A 19,472-nucleotide genomic window follows, 5' to 3' on the forward strand; every position below is an offset into this window, starting at 1 on the left:
TGGCATCCCGCCCCCACGTCTCAGGGGGCCGCACGAAACCCTGCCAGGCTCCACCGCACCAAACAATCCCTGCTCATGCTGCTCCACCTCTCCAGAGCTCAGACAGCCCAGGGTGGCCTCTCCCCACTTTTTGTGAGTGCCGGAGGCTTGCCCTGTCGCTGAACCGGGTGGTACACGACGGGTTTCATACTACGTCTCACAGGACCCCCACACTGGGAGCAGGGCACCCAGCACCAGCAGCGGTGGCGCTGCCCCGGCTCCAACAGAGTGGGAGCAGCAGGAGCCCAGCACGGCCCCTTTGCCACCCCCGATTGTTCGGCCGCAGACCCCAAAAGCTGCAGGGGAGCAATTTACCCCCCCCGGGGATAATCAGAGCCTACCTGGGGACCTGCGTCGCCCTTCCCTGGCACGGGGTCGTGGCACAAAGGGGTCCCCAGAGCCTGTGGAGACGAGGGCAGGTGACCGAGTGACCGCGCAACGATGGCCTTACCCGGCCCTGACACGAGACAAGGAGCTCGCCCGAGGTTAGGCAACGTCTCGGCCCCAGATGCTTCAGGAGGACGTGGAAACGCTTCAGAGAGGCCTTGGAAGCAGCTCGGGTGCCTGGCAGCCACCTCCTCCTGCCCCGGGTTCCCTGAGACCACCAAGGACCTCGAGGGCTCTGGGGTCTTGGCACTGCCAGGAGACCCTGGGTGGGGGAGAAGCCCCCTTTTGCTTTTCTCCTGCCCCCCCATGACAGCGGGCGGCAGCGCCTGGTCTGCATTAGCGGCTGCTCTCTAGGAGCCAGTGCTGGGAGCAGCCCAGCGCACGCAGCCCCGGCATGCCAGGAGCAGCAGCAGCAGCAGCCAGCGCCCTCAGCCGGGGCCAGATCCTGCCTCCCTCAGCCCCTCCACGTCCAACCCATGCGCTGGGCACGCAGCGATCCCCCTGGCCACAGAAATGGGGGTCACAGCTCCCCACTGCCTCCTAAACGGGGAGGGGTGTGCTGCACTCCCAGCCCGATGGCAAGGCTGGTGGAGGGGAGCACGCACGGCCCCAGGCCCCTCTCCGAAGCCTTTTGCTCTCGCAGAGCTCCTCAGATGGCCCCATTCTTGCACCCCCAGCTGTCCTCATGCAAGATGAGCTCTGCAGCTGGTCGCCCTCCACCATGCACACCTCATTCAGCTCCTGACGACAGGGGACAGCTTTCCCCTCTCCTCCTCATTAACTGCACAGGACAAGAGTTAGCTGCAGTCCCTGGAGCATCTCAGCACGCTTCAGCCCACGCCGGTGGCAGGGGCAGGGGGGGCTGTGCCATGCTCCAACCACACCAGCCCCATCTGCGGTGGAAGGGGAGGGACGGAGGGCTCCTGGTGTCATCTCGGTGCTGGGAAGAGCTGCCAGTGCTGGGCAGAGCAGGAACAAGGGGGTGATTCAATGAAGCTCCCAATGAAGCGCCCTGGAAACCATGAAAGCAAATATCCCGAGCCAAACGCACAATTAGATGGGGGGGACTCGTCACCACAAGATGCCGCTCGGGCCACGGGCTCTGTAGGGCTTTAAATAAATACATAAAATAATACGTGAGGGACTGCCCGCGTGGAGAGAGGCTGGGGACATGCAGGGCGGCAGGAGCCAGTGGGGACAAGGACGCCGACCAGCAGAAAAGCACCGGGGGCTCAGAAGAAAGGAGCCACCGAGCTACGGTGGACATCTGCCCTGATTTCCTGGGGGATGCACGTCTGCCCCTGCAGGGGTGGGAGCAGAGGTGGCCCTGCCGATGGCAGGCGGGTGACAAAGCTCCCCCGGGGCTGCCCCAAGCCCCCATCACCTCCCCTGCCCCGTCCGGGCTTCGCCACCGCGCTGCCACGGCAGCTGCTCGCGATGGGAACACCTGAGTCGCGTCTGGCCCTGCAGCCCTCCCTCGGTTTTGGCCTTCATCCTCCCCTCCTCCCCCTTGTCCAGTATTTTTCCTCTCCGCAGGCCGGAGCCAGCCGCCTGCTTTCCTCGCATGACTTCAGCTGCGCCGGGAGCCCGGCCACCTCCCCGGGGTGGGGGGCACGAGGTGCCAGAGCCCCCCACTGCCCCCAGGGCTCCCGGTCTGGGGGCTGCCCCCACCCCCAGCAGCTGCTTCCCCCGTGGTGGGCTCAGAGAAATAAATTGGGGTGCCCGGAGACCTAATAAGAGCAGGATCACCGGAGAGGACACCACCGGGGACATCCTGATGATCGTCCTTGCCTCTTAATAAACGTGCTCCTGCTGTGCAGGAAAGGAGCGTCACGGAGAGACTTCAGCAAGGTGATAAAACCAGGAGTTATCGGCAGCTGGGGACCAAGCCCGTGTGTCCCAGGTGGGGACATTCCCGCAGGGAAACCCCTTACTATGCACCGAGTGTGTGGTGGGGGCAGCCCCGAGGTCCCCGACCCCGCACCGGTGTCGGTGCGCGCGTGATGGGGAGGTGAAACCAGAGAGCGCAGAGGGGCCGGGATGATGGATGTGGCAGCCCGATCTGGGAAGTAATCTCAGCAGCCCCATTAAATTACTGCTCGTTACGCCCGGCGCGGATTTGCCTGTATTGCTTGGCAGAGCGCGAGTAGAAAACAGGCCTCGTCAAAGCCCCAGAGATACCCCGAAACTGCTCCAAATATTACAGCTATAAATTCAGCTCACTTCACTAACGGCTCAGAGCTGCCGGGGGGGTTGACTCAACCCCTCTCAGCACCCTTTGTGCCAGACCCCCGGCACAGCACCCCCTGCAGCCCTTCACCCAGCCACCTTCAGCCCCTGGGGTGCCCCCATCACGCACCCCCATCGCCCCTCCTGCTGCCTTTCCCATCTCCCTCTGACCCACGGCCACTCTTGTGGCAGATTTGGGACTATTTGGACACACTTAAGCTGCGGCATCCGGTCCTTGACCCTCTCCATGTCCCTTGCTCCCACCAGGAAACCAAAACGCATTTCTTATCCGCTTTGTGCTTTTCCCTTCGCAGGCAAACGCCCCATTTTCTCCTCTCAGCCTCTTTCAAGGAATGAGGATCCCACTGTGGCTGGGTCTCTGCCTTCCCCAGGAAGCACCCGGAGGATTTCTCCCCCTTCCCCAAGCCCTATTCTTCCTTCCACATGCCAGCCGTGGGCGAGCACCCAGCTGGCCCAGGCAGGGACTAACCCAATAACCCAACCTCGCCGCTCCCCTGCAGCACTCCCAGGCAAGAGTTAACTCTTCCTCGCAGCACTGCAGCTCCCCTTGGTCAACTGCTGAGCAGGGAAACATTGGAGGCAGCATCAGATTTCCAAAAACATTCCAGGACCGGTCCTCCGGGGCTGTATCCTCACACCCCCATCCCCTATAAAAGTTTTCCTTCCCCCCTCGGGAAGAGCAGGGCTGTAATTAACCCTGGATCGCCCCCAAGCTTGGTAGAGCTGGGAATCGTCCAGAGCATGGACTCATCACCCAGCCCTTCCTCCGGCCACTCATCACCCAAATATTTGAGGCCCAGTTGTGCAAAGAGCTCGTTGTGCAAAGGGACGGAGCAGACATCTGGGCAGCCGCTGGGGAGCCCAGGGGGAGGTGAGCACGTCACCGGACCCAAAACTGGGGTCTCAGCATCTCCCACCCTAAAGGAGCCCCGGCAGGAGCTCTGCCTTCAGACTCCGGTGTTCCCCATTTCATGGGGCTGAGCTGAGGGTGCTTTGGCAGCAAAGCCAGCACAGGCATCAGGGGTCACCCCACAGCCCCCGTCCCCTTGCTTCAGCCCCATCCTTTGCCTTGAAACCGGGCAGCAGCGCTGAGGGAACAAGCGCAGATATGTGCCTGGTGCCATGGCAGCCTCCAGCACGCAGCACCCCAGGTGGAATCTCATCCCCAGAAGCATCCTGCAGCGTCTCCGTTTCCCACTGAAGGCTTTACCGAGGGTAAAAATAGCACTGAAGTATTGTGATTGTATTGAGAAAATAATGTTTCCTTCAAGTCCAATTGAGGTGCGTTTTTTTTTTTTCCTCCCCCAAACAGTTCTGTTTTACGAGAAACTTCTTATTTTTGTTCGTGTATTATTTTGGAGTGGAAAAAAAAAGCAGAAATGTGCAGCCTTTCCAGTGAAACTGAAAACCCCGCTCCTGTCCAGCTCAAGCTGCTGCTCTCCCTTTTTCTTTTAAGCAGAGAACCACCGAGGCTGAGGAAAGGACGCAGCAATGCAGTGGGAGAGGCTGGTGCGATGAGGCTCCTGCCTCCCCCGGCGGTACAGGGAATCTCATAATGAAACTTGTCGTGGTGAAATCCCAGCTCGGTGCCGACAGGCTCCAGAGGCCCTGGGAGTCGAGGTTATCAATCAGGGCTCCGCTCGAGCTCCAGGTTTGTTTTCCTGGCTTGGTGTTTTTTTTGCTCTGTTCCCAATCCGTTTCTGCATGGAGCCAGTCCAGTCATTGCACAAGCTTCGAGATAAACTCTTCGCAAACCATGCTGAAAACTGGGAGGAAAGGAGATGAAGGGGAACGGCGAATAAATCACAGCCCTCCTGTATTTTCCACCTAGCCGAGCATCTTTCATCTCATCTCCCTGCTTCTCCCCACTTGCTCCCAGCCATTCCCCAGCACAGCCCCAATGCCCGCTGTGCTCAGCGTTCACCCCCCCCCCAGCTCCTGCCCCCCCCCCCAGCTCCTGCCCCCCCCCCCCCCCCCCCAGCTACAAGGAAACAGCCAAGCCCGGGCGGGTTTAACCCCTTCAAGGGTGGGAGCAGGGGAGGACAGGGCTGTCTGGAGCCCCCCATCACCGCCTCCTGTGCTGGTGGATGGCAAAGCTGGTGCTGGGCTAAAGCCAGGTTTTCTGGGCCTTCGCATGGACCATCTGCCAGGACAAATCCCCCCAGGGCGTTGCAGATGCTCCTCCAGCACCAGCTGGCTCCAGGGAGGAGAGGGGCAGAGGCAGGCACGCTTGCAGGATTTGAGCCAGCTCTTGGGCAGCTGGAAGGCTCGGACAGCCCTGCGGGCACCTTCTCCATCCTCATTCCTCCACCTCCCCTGTTGTGGGGCTCCGTACTGAGCCCCCCAAACCCCAGGGACACCGGAGCCTTCCTCTCCTAGCAGAGGGGGGCACCTGGCACCCCACCACCCTCCTGCATGGACAAGGAGCTGCTGGTGCAGCCCGAGATCCAGGGGTTAAATCCCCCGGCTGGTGAGTCAGAAAATCTTTGATGCAGCCAGAAGGAGCTGAGTAATTTGTGTATCTGCAGAGGTCACATTGCCTCCTCTCTTTTTACGTCTGTAACTCATGCTGCTCCTTCCCACTCTCCCTCCCCAGCCTGGGCTAGCCTCTTCTCTCTCAAACTCACCAGCTCTTTACTACTGTTGCTATTAATTAGCAGCATTAGCACAGCCCCGAGGAGCCCCTGGCAGCAGCTCCCAGCCCCGTTTGGTGCCGGTTCCCGTTCGAGCAGCGATGGGTGCCAAGCGCCCGCCGCCGCGCTCGCCCCGCTCCCTTTCATCTCCCTCGCTCCTCCCTGGATGTTCATCGCTCGCAGCCCTGCGGTCACGTTCAGAAATTCGGAGCAGCGGAGTTTCTATAGGAGGAACCCTGCTGCCGGCTCTGGAGCTCGTTTTCTGCAAAGTCACTTAACCCCCGAGTTACGAGTCTCGGGAGGCAGGGATCTCAGCTGCGCAGCCCTCCTGCACCGCTCGCTTGCAGCCCCTTGCCTTGGCTCAGCATCGGGGCACACGCCAGGGTCCCCCGCGCTCCTGCGCCCCCCCATTCTCCTGCACCCAAGTGACAGACGTCAGCCACGCGACAAACCCTTGCAAAACTGGGACTGAGCTGCTCTTAGCAATGGCACATCTTAAAACTTCGCATCTCTCAAGTAGCAGTTTCACTAATCCCAGGGTGCTACAAAGCACCGGGGCAGCCAGAAAGGCTTCCCTGCTTTTAATCAAATCACTTCATTAGGTTGTTTAATAAACAAGGGAGCTCTGGGAACACCGGGGTTTCTCTGCTCTCATGCAGCATTTGGGGAAGGAATTTACAGCGCAGCTATTAGGGCCCGATCAATCTGCTTTTAATCCTCCCTCAGCCTGCATGTCGCAATAAAGCTCCACGCTCCCGCTGCCCTGCTTCCCCCAGGAGATGCAGGAAGGGATGGAGGTGGCCCAGGCACCCCTCAAAGCACCCCAACACCCCCGGCTCCATCCCAGCAGCAGGGATGGCATTTCCCACACGTGCGTTTTTGCGCCCGCGCTTATGGATGGGGATTGTGGCACCAAGCACCGTGGGCTAAGGCAGCAGGGTGCAGCCAGCTGGGTCGGCTCAAGGGGCTGCTCCTCCTTCCTAGCGGAGGGCAGCACTCGAGCAGGCACCCCCCGGAGCAGAGCCCCTGCCCCCCGGAGCTCGCAGCATCCTCAACGTGCTGTGCTGCGGCCATTCCCTATTCCCCTCCAGATGGATTTGCTTTGCGTTTTCCAAACTGGGCCTTTGTGTTTCCTGCAGCTTTTTCTAACCTCTCTGATCTCTCTGGTATTCGCAAATCCTCCCAGTTCTGCATCCTCGGAGGGTTTTGTGCATGTGCTATTTCCTCCCTCATCCGCAGCGTTCCCAAAGCCCAGTAAACACAGCGGGTCCCGGTGGGCCACCACTGGACCTGCGCTTTCCATCTTCCCTCACTCGCAGAGCCCTGAAAGCCCTCAGAGGAAGACACAAACATTTCCACAGCAAATTCAAGTCCATGAACCCCACGCATCTGCCAGCTACAGCTGGGAACCCCAATCCCAACCCCACCTGGTGCAGCCCTTGGCACCCTCGGTGCTCCTCTTCCTCACCTCCCCGTGCCTCGGCTGCTCCCCGAGGGCGAGGGCTGGAAAGCTGGCTGCAGTTACTGGCTGAAGGTGCAAACCTTCACTCCTCCATCCAGAACGGAGCCACTGCCAGCAGCTCGGGGCCTTTGATAACTCCCCAGCTAACGCAATCACTCGCACTCAGTAATTACAGCTGCTTCTCACCCCACACTTGGGAGGACCCGGGATGTGCTCAGAGGCCGGGTGTTTGCCACCAGTACCGGCTCTGGGTCTCGCTGTGCCTTTCCTTTGAGGTGTCAGAGCTCAGCCTGACGTGCTGGCAGCTCCCACCACTTTTTCCAGCCCGCTGCTCCCCTCCCTGACCCCGGCATCGCGCCTCGCGTAGCCGGCTCCCCGGGGCAGGCATGTTTGCGCAGCCCTCAGCCTCCCCGTGGCTCCAAAGGAAACCCGAAGCTGTCAAAGCATCGTGCCTCAGCCTCGGCTCGTTTCTTCCTTTGCCTTTTTTCCCTTCGTTTTTAAGCAGCTGCCCCGCGGTGGCGATCGCAGCCCCAGGGCGGGGGCACTCGCCCTGTCCTGGCGTGCACCGTCGCTGGTGAGCCGCAGCCGCTGAGCCCTGCCAGCCCTTCGAGCCCGGCAAGCAGCAAGCATTTCATAAGGAATACATAGCTCAGGGCTGGAAAATAAACATCTTTCTGTTTCTCCTTGCCTGGGGGAGCTCGGCTCCGATACTTTAATTTTGCACATTTATTTTGATTGAAGCAGAAGCGGACGGAAGGCCAAGCCGAGCTGCCAAGGCTGTAAAATCAGCCGTCAGGAGCCTTCCCAGAAGCTGCCGTGCCCTCCGCTGCCTGTGCCGGGAGGGACGGGACGGATCCAGCCCAGAGCAAAGCACGGGCAGCGCTGGGGGGCAGAGCAGCTGCCCCGGGGAGCATCACCCCCCAAAATCTTCCTGCTGCAGCAGCGCCATCCAGAAAGTCTGCCTCTTGCTGGCTTAATCTCAGCATGGCCAGAAATTAAAGATAAACCCCCAAATGGTGCAAATCTGCAGTCCTGGGTCTGGGCGAGGAGCTGGGCACAGGTGGGGGCAACACCCCCAAACCCAACCCTCGTGGGCTGGGGTCCAGGCTGCACAGCTCTGCCCCCGTTTGTGGCACGGGGTGGGCTGCACAAAGTGTCCCCACCTCACCCAGAGACCTCTCCCATGGGGGACATGGCCCCGGGTGCCACCAGAGCCACCGGCAGTGCTCCCCGGGCAGGACAAACGCCCCCTTTCCCGGACAGCAGAGGGGATGGCTCCTCCTCACGCTCCCTCCTGGAAGCAGCGCTGCTGCCCCGCGCCCTTGCATGCCTTTCTGCGTGATTAGCAGCGTGCGTAATGACTCCAATTAGGAGAGCTGGAAAGCTCGGGGGAGCTGCGGCTCTGCTTTCCCAAATGTCAGGTGGAGGTGGAGCGGCAGAGGAAGTGTTTTCATCTCGAAGGCATCCGCGCCGCTGCTCCAGCGGAGGCAGATGCTCTGGTAGCAGCTCCTGCAGCCCGGGAGCTCTCCGAGGATTCGCTCTCCTGCGGGTGGAAGGCTGCAAAACCACGGCCAAAGCCAACACCAGGGCCGAGGGGGCCCCAGGCTCTTTGCTGTTATCCCCAGCATCTTCCCAAAGCAGCTAGGGGACGCAGCTGCTTGGGAAACAGTGTCACCACTTCTTCCTCCTTCAGCGCCATCAAAACAAGGGCTGGGGACGTTTTCTGGGAGGAGAGGGGCGACGAGAGGTGCTTGATGTGATTCAGCATCGCTGCTCGGAGCCTGGCTGCAGAAATAGTTGGGGGGGGGGGGGGGGGGGGACGAGGTACAAGGGGAGCACGGGGCAAAGGCAGCTGTGACCCGCGCAGCCTGTTTGTTTTTCAGCGCAGACTTGGGGCTTTGCTGAAGCCGGAGGAATTCATCTCGCTGAAAGAGCCTTGTTTTTCGTGGAGGAAATGAGACAGCGCGCTTTTAATAGGAAATAAAAACACGTAAAATAAAGAGAAACTGAGACACAGGCCTGGAAAAACGTCGAGCCATCCAGCTGCGTCTCGCCAGCAGCCCGGCCCCTGCCAGCAGGCATCGCTGCATGCAGCCCGGCCGCAGCGACCTCGGCCCCAGCCCCTCGCTGCCTCCCCGTCCCCGCAGCCCTGCTGCCCACCCAGCTCCCCACGGCCCCCTGGGTTCTCCTACAGTGGGGGAAGATGCTCCTTCCTCTGCCCGTCTCCATCATCTGCCTTGGGCATCACCCAGGTGTGGAGCGTCTCCCTCCCCGCTCCCCGCTGCACGCTCGGGGTGCTTTGGGGTGTCCGGATGAGTGGTGGAGGGACAGAGAGAGAGATCCGTCTGTTGTCCTTGAAGGGAATCACTGATGCCACAGCGCAAACCACTTTGCAGATGTGGCACCCGGGTTCAGCCGGTTCCATACGGGGCTGGAAATTAATCTTGATTCACCCGGGGACGTTTAATCCTGGCCAGTTGTGTGCTGGGGCTCCAGGAGCAGCGCAGGGAACAGACCACGCAGCCTGGAAGCTCCCCGTGATGCTGAGGACATCAGCGGGGACACCAATGAAGGCAGATCTGGGCCGCTATGGGGACGGCCCAGAAGGAAAAGCGCTGATGATTTTCCAGCCCTGAATCGTGCCTTCCGATGGAGCTGTGCTGATAACCCCCGTGCTGGGATATTGCACGTGGGACTGAGGGCACCCCGCAGACAGACAGACGCCCTGTCCGGCACGGTCCAGCCTGCCCTCGGAGGTGAGGAGCACCCGGTCCTGTAAACCTGCAAAGGAAACCAGACAAAGGCCGGGGGGGAGGTTCACCAGCTGTGCTTTACAGGGATTTGCACCGGGATCAGAGAGCGCTCACGGCTCACAACTTGCTTGCATTGATTAAGTGAGACAATTAAACAGCGCGGGAAGGGCTTGGGGGAGGGAGACGGTGGCTGTGCAGGCGAAGAGGCCACAGAAGAGCCCTGGAGATGCCTCTGGGAGCAGCTCCATGGTCTCACAGCACAGCCCTGATTAAATCGTAACGCAGCACACGTCTGGAGGGTGCTGCCGGGAGCGCCCGCCCTCCTGCACCCAGGAGCATCCCTCGCAGCAGCGCCGTGCCTGGCGGACGCAGACCCCAGCCTGGGGCTCCTCGGGCCACCAACCACATAGCGAGGGCAAGGGAGGGGTGGCCACCATCCTGGACAATGTCCCCGTGGCCACCAGGGACTGCAGCAGCAGCTTTACAGCCTGCATCTATCCTAGCTGCGTGCTGAGCCCCAGGACCATGCATCCCCAATAAAAGCCAGAGCTCCTGACCCCAGGGTTGCTCCTGAAGCCCTGCCCTGGCCGAGTGCCCTCTGTCTCCCCCGGAGCGTCCCCATCGCACGCTCGCCCGCCGAGCCGCCCCCGGTTTCCTTCCAGCAGACACCTTCCTGACATATGAAGTCAAACTCCTCCTGACGTAGCTCTTGGCCATCGGAGGAACCAGCCGCAGCTACGGACGCAAACAAGCGATGTTTCCACCCTGGGCTCCTTCCAGCCCTGTCCTGGTTGTCTGCAGAGCCGCACCCAGGACTCGAGCCATGCACAAGGAGCTGGGAGGTTTGGTGGCCCTGACCTGGCATTTCGTAGCCCCCTGGGGATGGTGGCATCTGGGGTCACGTTGTCCCTGTGCCCAGCTCCCGCTGGCTGCGTGCAGCCACCTTGGAGCTTTGGCAGCTCCTGACGGTGGCACGGAGTCAGTATCAGAGCAGTTAAACCCTTTGAAATGCTCCTCAGAGGCAACCTGCAGGGGATTTCTGAAGCTGCAGATGCTTCAGGACAACCTTGCTCGGAAACATTTAATTGGGAGGGTTTGGGAAGGGAAGGGAAGCAAAGTAAAGTGAAGTGAAGTGAAGAAGAGAAGAGAAGCAAAGAGAAGCGAAGAAAGAAAAGAGTGAAGGAGAAGCAAAGCGAAGCAAAGACAAGGCAAGACAAGAGCAGAGCCCGGGGCTCTGCAGCCTGCAGGGAGCAGAGGAAAGCAGGGGCTGGGGCATGAGGCTTCCCCAGAGAAGGAGGCTGCAGCTGGGGAGCACAGCTGGAAGCCCCCAGGATCACCTCTGCCAGCTGGGGAAAGGCTGGGAGAAGGAGGCAGGACGAGAGACCTAGAAGGAGTTTTCAAACGGCTCCTGCAAACATTTCCCCAACAAAAGCTCCTTCAGTCCCAGGGCGCCTGGCCCCTCGCGTGGAGCCAAGGGTAACATCTATGCATGTGAAGCTAGAAGGAAACGTGTTCGTTTTTCAGCACATTTGCTAAAATGCTGCGTGCAGAGGTGGGGAGCAGAGCTTTCCCCGTGTCAGCAGGGCCCCTGCCAGCTTACACCGCCTCCAGATCCCCCCAAGAACCCCCTGCAATCGCATCCCCGGGTGGGTGCGATGCTCGTGCCAGGGCAGCAGCAAAGCCTGGGAGCAAACAGCCCAGAACAAACCCCGGAGGCAGCCCAACCCTTTCCCTGGCACCAAGCATGGGGCAAAAGCTTTTGTCATGTTTAACAACGTGTCCCCACCCCTCCCATGGCACCGCTGGGGGAAGGACCCTGCTGGGATCAAGGCCGTCCCGGGGGCTGATTCCCATCTGGGGGTCTCCAGGAGATTGCACCAGCAACGCCGGTGTTTGCTGATGGTTTCCTGTGAAGTGCACCTGAATGGAGACATTTACTTAGGATTTCATGTTATTAACAGCCACCGCAGGAAAAGGTCGGGGAAAGAGAGAAGCCCACGTTATTTCCCAGAGGAAATGCTCGAGGAGAGGGATGCTGCTGGGGTTTCCTCCAGCGGCTCCATAACAAAGGGGGATTTTCCCCTTTAAAACACCCAGAGAAAGAAGCATCTGAAAGAATTCCTGGAGGGCTGCCACGGCAGTGGAGAACCCCCCATTGGGGCGAGCGGGATGCCCGGAGCTGTTACCACGAGGTGCTGCAGGCGCTGGGTACCGCTAGCAGCAGCGCGAGCGGCGCGCAGCCATTCATCACCAGCCCTCGAGGGTGTTACGTGAGAGGATTAATTAATTTTTACACACAGCTTAGCGCGGGGCTGGGTGTGATCATGCATTATTCATGCGTTCAATAACACAGCTGATTTATTAATGAGGAGGTCAGGCTCCCTGGAAATGAAGGCTTATTGTAAAACCGCTTCGAGCCAGGATGTTTCGGAGGAGCTGCTGGAGCGGAGCCGGCTCGGGGCCGCACACCGTCGCTGGCTGGGACGGGGACGGCACGCAGAGCTGCCCTGTTCCTTTACAGCCCATTAATCCCCGTGCAGCTTCGGAGATGCACGTTCCTGCTCCAGCACGGGCAGGCAGCCGCGGAAATGTATATGCAGGAGCCTGGAGCGGCATCTATAGGAGCGGCTTGCTGGCTGCCTCCTCCCCGCAGCCGCTGCCGCAGCCATGGAGGACCTGGGGAGCCAAAGAGACCCAGGGCTTACACATCAGCATCGCGCTCTTGCAGGGAAAAGGGAGAGGAACGCAGGCAGCCAACCCCTCCCTCCAGCGCGGCGCTGCTGGCCGGGAAGGAGCTGGCTGTCGGTGGGGAGAGCGGGAGCTGGAGCCATCTCCAAAAAGAAAATAAAGGAAGGAAATCCTTACGGGAGGAGCCGTTTTCCCCACGGTTACCCGTGGGGGCTGATAGCCCACCTATCTCTCCACCCCTTATTTGTTTTGGCCCCGTTTTGGGCAACCTTTTTCCTCTCCTCCTCTCTCTCTGGGGCTGGGGCTGCCCGAAGGTGGGCAGCAAACGCCGCGCCGGGGCTGAGCTGCAGCCAGGCTGACCCGTCCCAGGGAAACACGGGGGCTCCTCCAGCGTTTTCACGTCCCTGGGGGTGACACAGTGCAGCGCTGGGGCAGCCTGCTGCCGTGGTGGCAGTGTTTTGGGAGAGGATGGCTGCTTGCTTATGGTCCCCTCTGTGCCGGAGGCACCAAACGTCCCCTGTACGCGATCCCGCTGCGTGGTCCGGCAGCAGCGGGGGCCAGGCGCCGGGCTCAGCTCGGCAGCAATTCCTCTTTCTCTCTTTGAAGGCAGAGACAAAACTGAGCCCAGAGCCAGGGAGAGGTCCCGGGGCTTTGCAAACACAATGTGCCTCGTTGCACAATCGCGAAGGGATGGACGCGGAGGAGGCAGGGGGAGGAAAAAAACCCGGGGCCCCAAGCAGGTAGGGGACAAAACCGAGGTGGAGGCAGCAAGTGGAGGGGGTCGGGAGCAAGCGTGGTGGTGGCTGGGACCGGTCTGGGGGCGATGGGGCTTTTTCCTATGTCCCTGCATGAGCTGGGCAGGCTGGGGCTGGGATGAGGCCAGCAGCACGCGGTTGGGCTTTGACGCGGTTTTGTGTTCATTTCTGTGGCGACAGCAGAGCGGAGCATGGGGGCATTTCACACCCCCCCCCCAGAGCAGCCAGCAGCAGCAGGGGAGAGGAGCTGGTTCCTCTGGAAGGCTTCTCCCAGCCCTAGCAGGCACCCCGGGGCAGGAGGAGAAGCCGCTGGTGCCTCCTCTGGGGCCGATGGAGCCGGCGCAGCTGGCGGCCATCCCGGCTCTGATCAGCCCGCACACACTGTCCTCGGAGAGGGCCAGCGGAAACCGAAGGAAAACAAAGCAAGAATTTACCAAACCACATGCAGCGCGGCCGGGGCACCGCTCGTCCGAGCCTCCCGCTGCAAACGCCCCCGAGGAGGGCAGGGCTGAGCGCCCAGGGGTCGGGCGCGGGGGGTAAGGGCTGGCTGCGGGCAGGGACACGCGCTGCTGGGACAGCCCCAGGTGGGGGAGACGGGCTGGGGCTCAGGGGTCGCTGAGGAGCTCCCACTTATTCCTCCTTATCCGCCTGAGCTCAGATGGAGATGGAGACCCAGCCACCGCCTGGCTGGGAGCGGATTCCCCGTGCCTCCTGCCCCACACACGCAGCTCTACCCATGTTGAGGCTCCAGATCCCTAAAAAATCCCCCCAACGGTGCTGGGGACCCCGGGAGCAGCTCAGCCCCAGCAGGCACCAGCCCATGCTCGTCCCCAGGCAGCAGCGGGCGATGTTTGCTGCGTGCCGGCAGCCTGAGCGCTGCCGAGATTTCCAGGCACCGGCACCCAGCGCTGTCGGGAAGGAGCCGCTTTGATCATCGCTAATTATTGCTGCCGGCCTGACAGAGCTCAGCAGCACCCGGCCCACCCCCGTCCCAGCTGCACCCGCCCACGGGGCCCCGTCGCCCCCCGCCGCAGCCCCCCCCCGGCAGCCGCTTTGTAGGATCGGGGTCGGCGCTGCTCAGCCCATGGGGCTGGAGCCCCGCATCCACCTCCAGCACTCGCCATCCATGTGGACGGGCAGACAGACAGACAGACAGGGCACCAGCAACGTGTCCCACAGCACAGAGAGGGCCGGGAGCATCGCTGCCCAAAACCCCAAGGTTGACGCCGTCCCCTCAGTGCCGCAGCCCTGCAGCTGCTCCTTTTATTTCCAGGACCCCGAGTTCCCCCTGAACGGCGCAGTTCGGCAGAACAGAAGCAAAAGCAAAGAACGCCCACGCCCTGCTTCTTGCTCCTGTTTATCTCCAAAGCCTTTTTTTTATATATATATGAAAAAAAAGAAACACATGCCTTCCCTTCACGGGGAAGAGCGCTTGCAGCTCGGAAGAAGACCCGAGTGCCAGGGCAGGGAGGGCAGAGGTTCGCAGGGAGGGCTCGGCGGAGGCTCTCGGTGCTGCTTTTTGTTTGCTAGCGCGGGGAGTCAGGTGGCAGGAGCAGGCGGGAAGGCTAATGGGTTTCCCAGGCAGCTGATGTTTTGCCTTTTTTTTTTTTTTTTTTTGTTCATATTTCAGATGCTTTAGAGAAAAAACAGCCCGCGCGCCGCCAGGGAGGGGAGATCGGTGCCGTGACCTCCCTGAACTGGAGGGGGGGGGGGTTCATACGGAGGCAGGGGGGAGCCACAAGGCTCTGGCAAAGGCTTGGGTGCCCATCACGGGGCTGTGGGTGGGGGGCACAGGACCAGATCCTTCCATCACCCCCCCCGTCGCCAGCCCTGCTGCCCCCATCCCAGAGCTGGCTGCGTTTCACGGATGGGGGCATCCATCGGGGGGGGGGGGCCCTGCACATTTTAACGGTGTTGGCATCGTTTGAGGGCAGCGGTAGGAAGGAGGGACCCACGGCTGCGTGCGCAAGGCCTTCTCCTCGTGTGCTCCCTGGTGCAGCTCAGGTTGCTGCTTATAATTTATTAATCTCGCACCGGTTTATATTTGGCTCCAGGCGCGTCTGCAGCCCTGTTTGCAGGGAGGTTTGGGCACCGGGCGCTCTCTTTGAGGACAGAAGAGGCTGGCACCAAGGGACGGGGCTGGGCACAGGCAGAGAAGGGACCCTGGGGCTCAGCACCTTGCACGAGGGCTCCGAGGCTCCCTGCTTGCAGGGGACAGGCTGCGAGATTTTCCCCATCCAGGAGCCTCAGTCAGCGGGCTGGAGGGAACCTGTTCCCATCTGCTGTTTGTTCAGGAGAGCCGGGAGGCTTCTGAGAGGAGCCAGGCGCTCAAAGGGCCTTTGACGACATGAATTGAGGGCTCTGAGCAAGGAAACGCTGCGTTTTTTCCTTCTGCTCCTTGCACGGCTGCAGCCAGCACCTGGCAGCCTTTGGAGCTCCCTCGATGCCACGGCGGGGAGGGAAGGGGAGAGGCGGCTGGCTCCCGGCGGGGCACCTTGCTCAGCCTCAAAACGCAGAGCAATCCCCGTCCCCAAACCTCTTCCCATCCCCTCCTCCCTCCCTATTGCTCCAGCAAGGGGCTGGGGGCTGCTGCCACGTCCCAGCGGTGCTGCTGTGTCCTGCGGTGGCCAAGCAGGGGGGGCTCTGTTTTCGGATACCCCCCTCCCCGGGGAGCAGGGGCAGGGCCTTGCTGCGGGTCAGGGTACACCGGTGCCACGGATGGGGCCAGGAGGGTGGCAGCACCCTGCTGGATCTGTCCCCAGTGCCTTGTGACATCTACGAGCCCGAAGAGCTGCACCACGGGCCGTAAATCACGGCACCGGAGCCTGTGACACCTGCCGGGGCTACGTGGCCTGTCCCCCGCAGTGGCTTTGAACTTGGCTAACCCCCTGCTAGCTGCTCTCCTGGCTGCTCTGCCGAACCTGCGGGCTCCCAAAGGTGCCTCGCTGCGTGCTCAGAGCGAGCCTCCCTTGGCCACGGGGATGTTCCCGGCGTAAAGCAGACGTCCAGGGACAGGAGAGGGAGCGACGGGAGGAGGAAATGCTTCAGAGTTTCCAGCTCTGTTCTAAATTAGGCACTTAACCTTTTCAAACACGTTTTACAGTGGTTGTAATAAGCTCTGGCCCTCTTTGTGCTGGTAAATCCACGCTGCGAGGAGCCCGTCGATGGGTTTTTAAGAAATCCAGCGCGTGGGGGCTGCAGGGGAGGGGATCACAGCGTGCGTGCAGATGTCCCGAGACCATTTATTGCCCATCGGTAGGGCTGGGAGCTGCGGGGACATTCCTGCACCCAAGGCACTGGGAGGATGCTGTGCACCCCCTAATAAACCCCAGGCCCCAAGAGGCAGGCAGTTATTACATCGGGCTGCGGGGCCCCAAAGGCAGCCTGTAATTAGGGTGGGACGGTGCAGAGCCTTCCCCAGCTAAACCATCATTTCCCAGCGCCGGTGGCCCTGTGAAGTCGGTGGCTGGGAGCAGAATGGGGCTGTGTGTGTGGGTAGGGGACGATTTGGGTTTCACTGCCCCTCCCCTTGTCCCTCTCCCCCAGAAGAGACTTTGGGGCAAATCAGAGCCGCGTGTGGCTGGTGCGGAGATACCTCTCACCCCATTTTCAGCCGGGGTGAGCCCTTACAGCTTGGTGCAAGGGAAGCTTTGCAGCACCTCCCGTAGAAACCGGGTGAGCCCAGAGCCCCGGGGGGGGGGTCAGCCCGCGCTGACACACGGGAGCCGCGGTGAGAGCATCGCCCGCGCCCGACTCAGAGTTTCCAGCAGAGCCCTGGGGCTCCCGCCGCCGTCGCGCTGTCTCCGAGTGACCGATTCCCTCCCCGCCGCCTCAAATCCTGGTTCAAGAATGTTGTTTGGGTTGCAGAAAGTATTGCTAAAAGAGGAAAGGGGAGGAAAAAAAAAAGAAAAAGAACAAAGAAAGAAAAAAAAAAAAAGGGAAGAGGGAGGCCGGGGTGAGATGGGAGGTCGAGGGAGGCTTCGCCCTGCCCTTCCCTGCTGACCCTTGAATTTCTGGGAGGAGACTGCAGCAGCTGCAGGCGGTCGCCAGATGTTGAGCGCGTTCCCTCTGCACGGTTCAGCCAAGGCTGAGCCCCCACGGGAGCTGCTGCTGCTCCCCCCAGGATTTCCCCACTCCCCCGTCCCTCTTTTTCCTGGTATTTACCTGCCGGTGCTGCCGGCATCCTCAGAAAGCAAGGGGGGGGCTTCCAGCTGGGGCTGGTTTTGGAGGAAGCACGGAGGGGATAATCCCCGGGGAAGCTGTGGGGCTGCTCCTCCAGGCACGGGAGAGGTGAGCCCCACCACAGGGATCGACTCTGGGTGGCAGGACGGGGAGGTGAGGGAGAGGACGTCTGGTTGCAAACACCCAGAAAGGCCACGCAAACCTGGGAGCCTCTGGAGAGCGGCTCCAGGGCATCTCAGCTCCAGCATTTGGAGCACGAGCCCTGTCGAGAGGCCTGGTGCAACGGGCAGCTCTGGATGGTGGCCTCATGGCCCCGGCCACCACGGAGCTCTGCAGGTGCTGCCCCACTCATTTCCAGCCCCTCTTCCCAAGCAGGGCTGGAAGGTGCTGAGGGTTGAGGTCTCCCTGCTTGGACTCCTGTGGCTGGAGTCCCTCAAAGCAGCAGCAGGGACCTTTTATCCTTCGGGAACTGGCTTTTGGGGACAAAGCCCAGGAGGAGACCCCAGGAACCCCCCGGCTGCTGCGGGGTGAGAGCCCCACGTAGCATCGCCGGCACCCCGCGCCCAGCAGGACAGCCAGCCCACGGGGACAGGGACCCAAAAACCTGCACTGTGGGGGCACAGAGCAGCCGGCAGCTCGGCAGAGCTGCAACTTGTTGGAAACATGGAAGAGGCAGAAACAACTTTTCCATGGGTAGCAAGGGAAGAGGCTCTGAAGCAGCTTATGGCCACCGCTGGGTTCGGGTGTGCACGGCACCTTCGTAGCTCTGCGATCGCAGGGGCAGAAGGAGCTTTGGCCTTAGCATCGGGTGGCTTTGATTCTTTTTAGGCTGTGAAGCGCTCGCTCCCTGTGCCAGAAGCAGCCTGACGAAACCGCGCTTGTCCGTGGAGAAGGCAGCGCTCCCGGCTCCAAGCCCGGGATTTGAAAAATAAAGGCCAACGGGGGCCAGATTCGGTGGTTCCAAAAGCAAAGCTCGAGAGGATTTGATCAAAACAACCGGAACAAACCCAAACAAAATAGACACTGTTCACATCAGTTTGGTTTAGCAAACCAACACAGGCATCTGTCTGGCCCTGACGAGATGCAGACTGCGGCCGTCAGCGCAACTGCGCCGGCTGAGATGAGGCAGCGATAGGGAGCGGGGGCTTCAGGCGAGCAGGACGGAGCTCTCCTGGCTCCCTTTACCAATTCAGGGCTTTCTTTGAACGGTCAGCTATAGGGAGAGGCGTTTATAGAAGGAGATGTCCAAAGGGTTTCACAAAAGTCAAGGGGAGCTGCAGAAGCTTTGCAGTGGGCTGCAATGAGCAGCAGTGCCGAGGTCTCATCAAATCGCACCAGAGCTGACCAAACCTCGCAGCAGAGCCCCACCAGTGGCTGGGGGACCCCGGCCACCTGGGACATGAGATTTCAGGGTTAACCAGAGAAAAAGGTGCGTGTGCTTCTTTAGAGGGCAACTTTTCACCTCCCTGAGCCAGTCCCGGAGGACATTGAAGCTGGACGGGCTGAGATTTGGTGAAAGTCCCGGTGACTGGGGAACAGAAAAAACAAGCTCAAACATGCCTTTTTTTACTGTTTTTTGCTGGGAAAGAAGGATGTGACCATGGGGAACGGAGCCATCCAGAGCCAGACCATGCACGAGGGCTCTGCAGCCCCCATGGGCGCTGCAGGACAGCCTCCCCCACAGGGTGCCTGCCCGGCGTTGTGCCTGTTTGGCCTCGCAGAAGGCAGAGAGGCCGCATCCCTTATCTAACCCAGCTACGGACGTTTTGCTTTTCCAGAACAACATCCAAGCCCTGCAAAAGCCTCCGAGCTGCTGGCCACCGGGACACCTCGAGCTGCCAGAGATGTGACGCTGGTTGACACCATCCGGGCGCCGAGCAGCAGATGTTACTGGCTGCCACCACCCCGCACACCGTTTTCCCTGGCAGCAGGAGCAGAGCCCTCCCGGCCGGGTCATCCCCTGCCCCAACCCGCAGCCTCCAACCCCACACACATCCGCGAGCCCCTCTCCAGCCTCCCTGCCCCGCTGCAAGCTGCAATTGCAATGCTTTCCTGGGACAGAGAGGTGCTGCCAGCTCCATTAAATCCCACAGAGGCTCAGAGAGCACGAAACCTCTCCCTGCTTTACCAGGGATTTACCTCTTTTTGGGCAGCACAGCCCCTTGTGCTCTTTCCCCACTCGAAGGCAGGATTTCTCTGAATACCCCAGAGTGAGCAGCTCTCTCCCTGCAGCCCAGGGCCCCGCGCTGTGTCGCGGTGAGCTGTGCTTTCCAGGCATGCTCTTCCTTCCCCGGCAGCCTCGCGTCCTGGCACCGTCCCCACT

General features: G+C 61.0%; 1 protein-coding gene across 2 annotated transcripts; it reads right to left on the reverse strand.

Moving 5' to 3' along the window:
- Positions 1 to 3,423: 3,423 nt before the first annotated feature.
- On the reverse strand, positions 3,424 to 18,736 carry LOC308183181 (uncharacterized protein). 2 transcript variants are annotated; one of them, XM_080568917.1, is made up of 2 exons: positions 6,778 to 18,736; positions 3,424 to 4,442 (listed from the first exon to the last, which is right to left on the reverse strand). In XM_080568917.1, exon 1 carries the CDS (start codon positions 13,321 to 13,323, stop codon positions 12,226 to 12,228), a length of 1,098 nt encoding a protein of 365 aa, XP_080425043.1. In that variant the 5' UTR covers positions 13,324 to 18,736; the 3' UTR covers positions 3,424 to 4,442; positions 6,778 to 12,225. The 2 variants fall into 2 exon arrangements, with proteins under 2 accessions (XP_080425043.1, XP_080425044.1); XM_080568918.1 differs by having other exon boundaries at positions 6,737 to 18,736.
- Between the last annotated feature and the right edge of the window lie 736 nt (positions 18,737 to 19,472).

This window comes from Anser brachyrhynchus, assembly GCF_964034855.1.
Source record: "Anser brachyrhynchus genome assembly, chromosome: 27".
Taxonomy (NCBI): domain Eukaryota; kingdom Metazoa; phylum Chordata; class Aves; order Anseriformes; family Anatidae; genus Anser; species Anser brachyrhynchus.

Bases quoted from the DNA above. Each gene is read 5' to 3' on its own strand.
- LOC308183181 (XM_080568917.1), bottom strand. From the start codon at position 13,323: ATGGCCGCCAGCTGCGCCGGCTCCATCGGCCCCAGAGGAGGCACCAGC.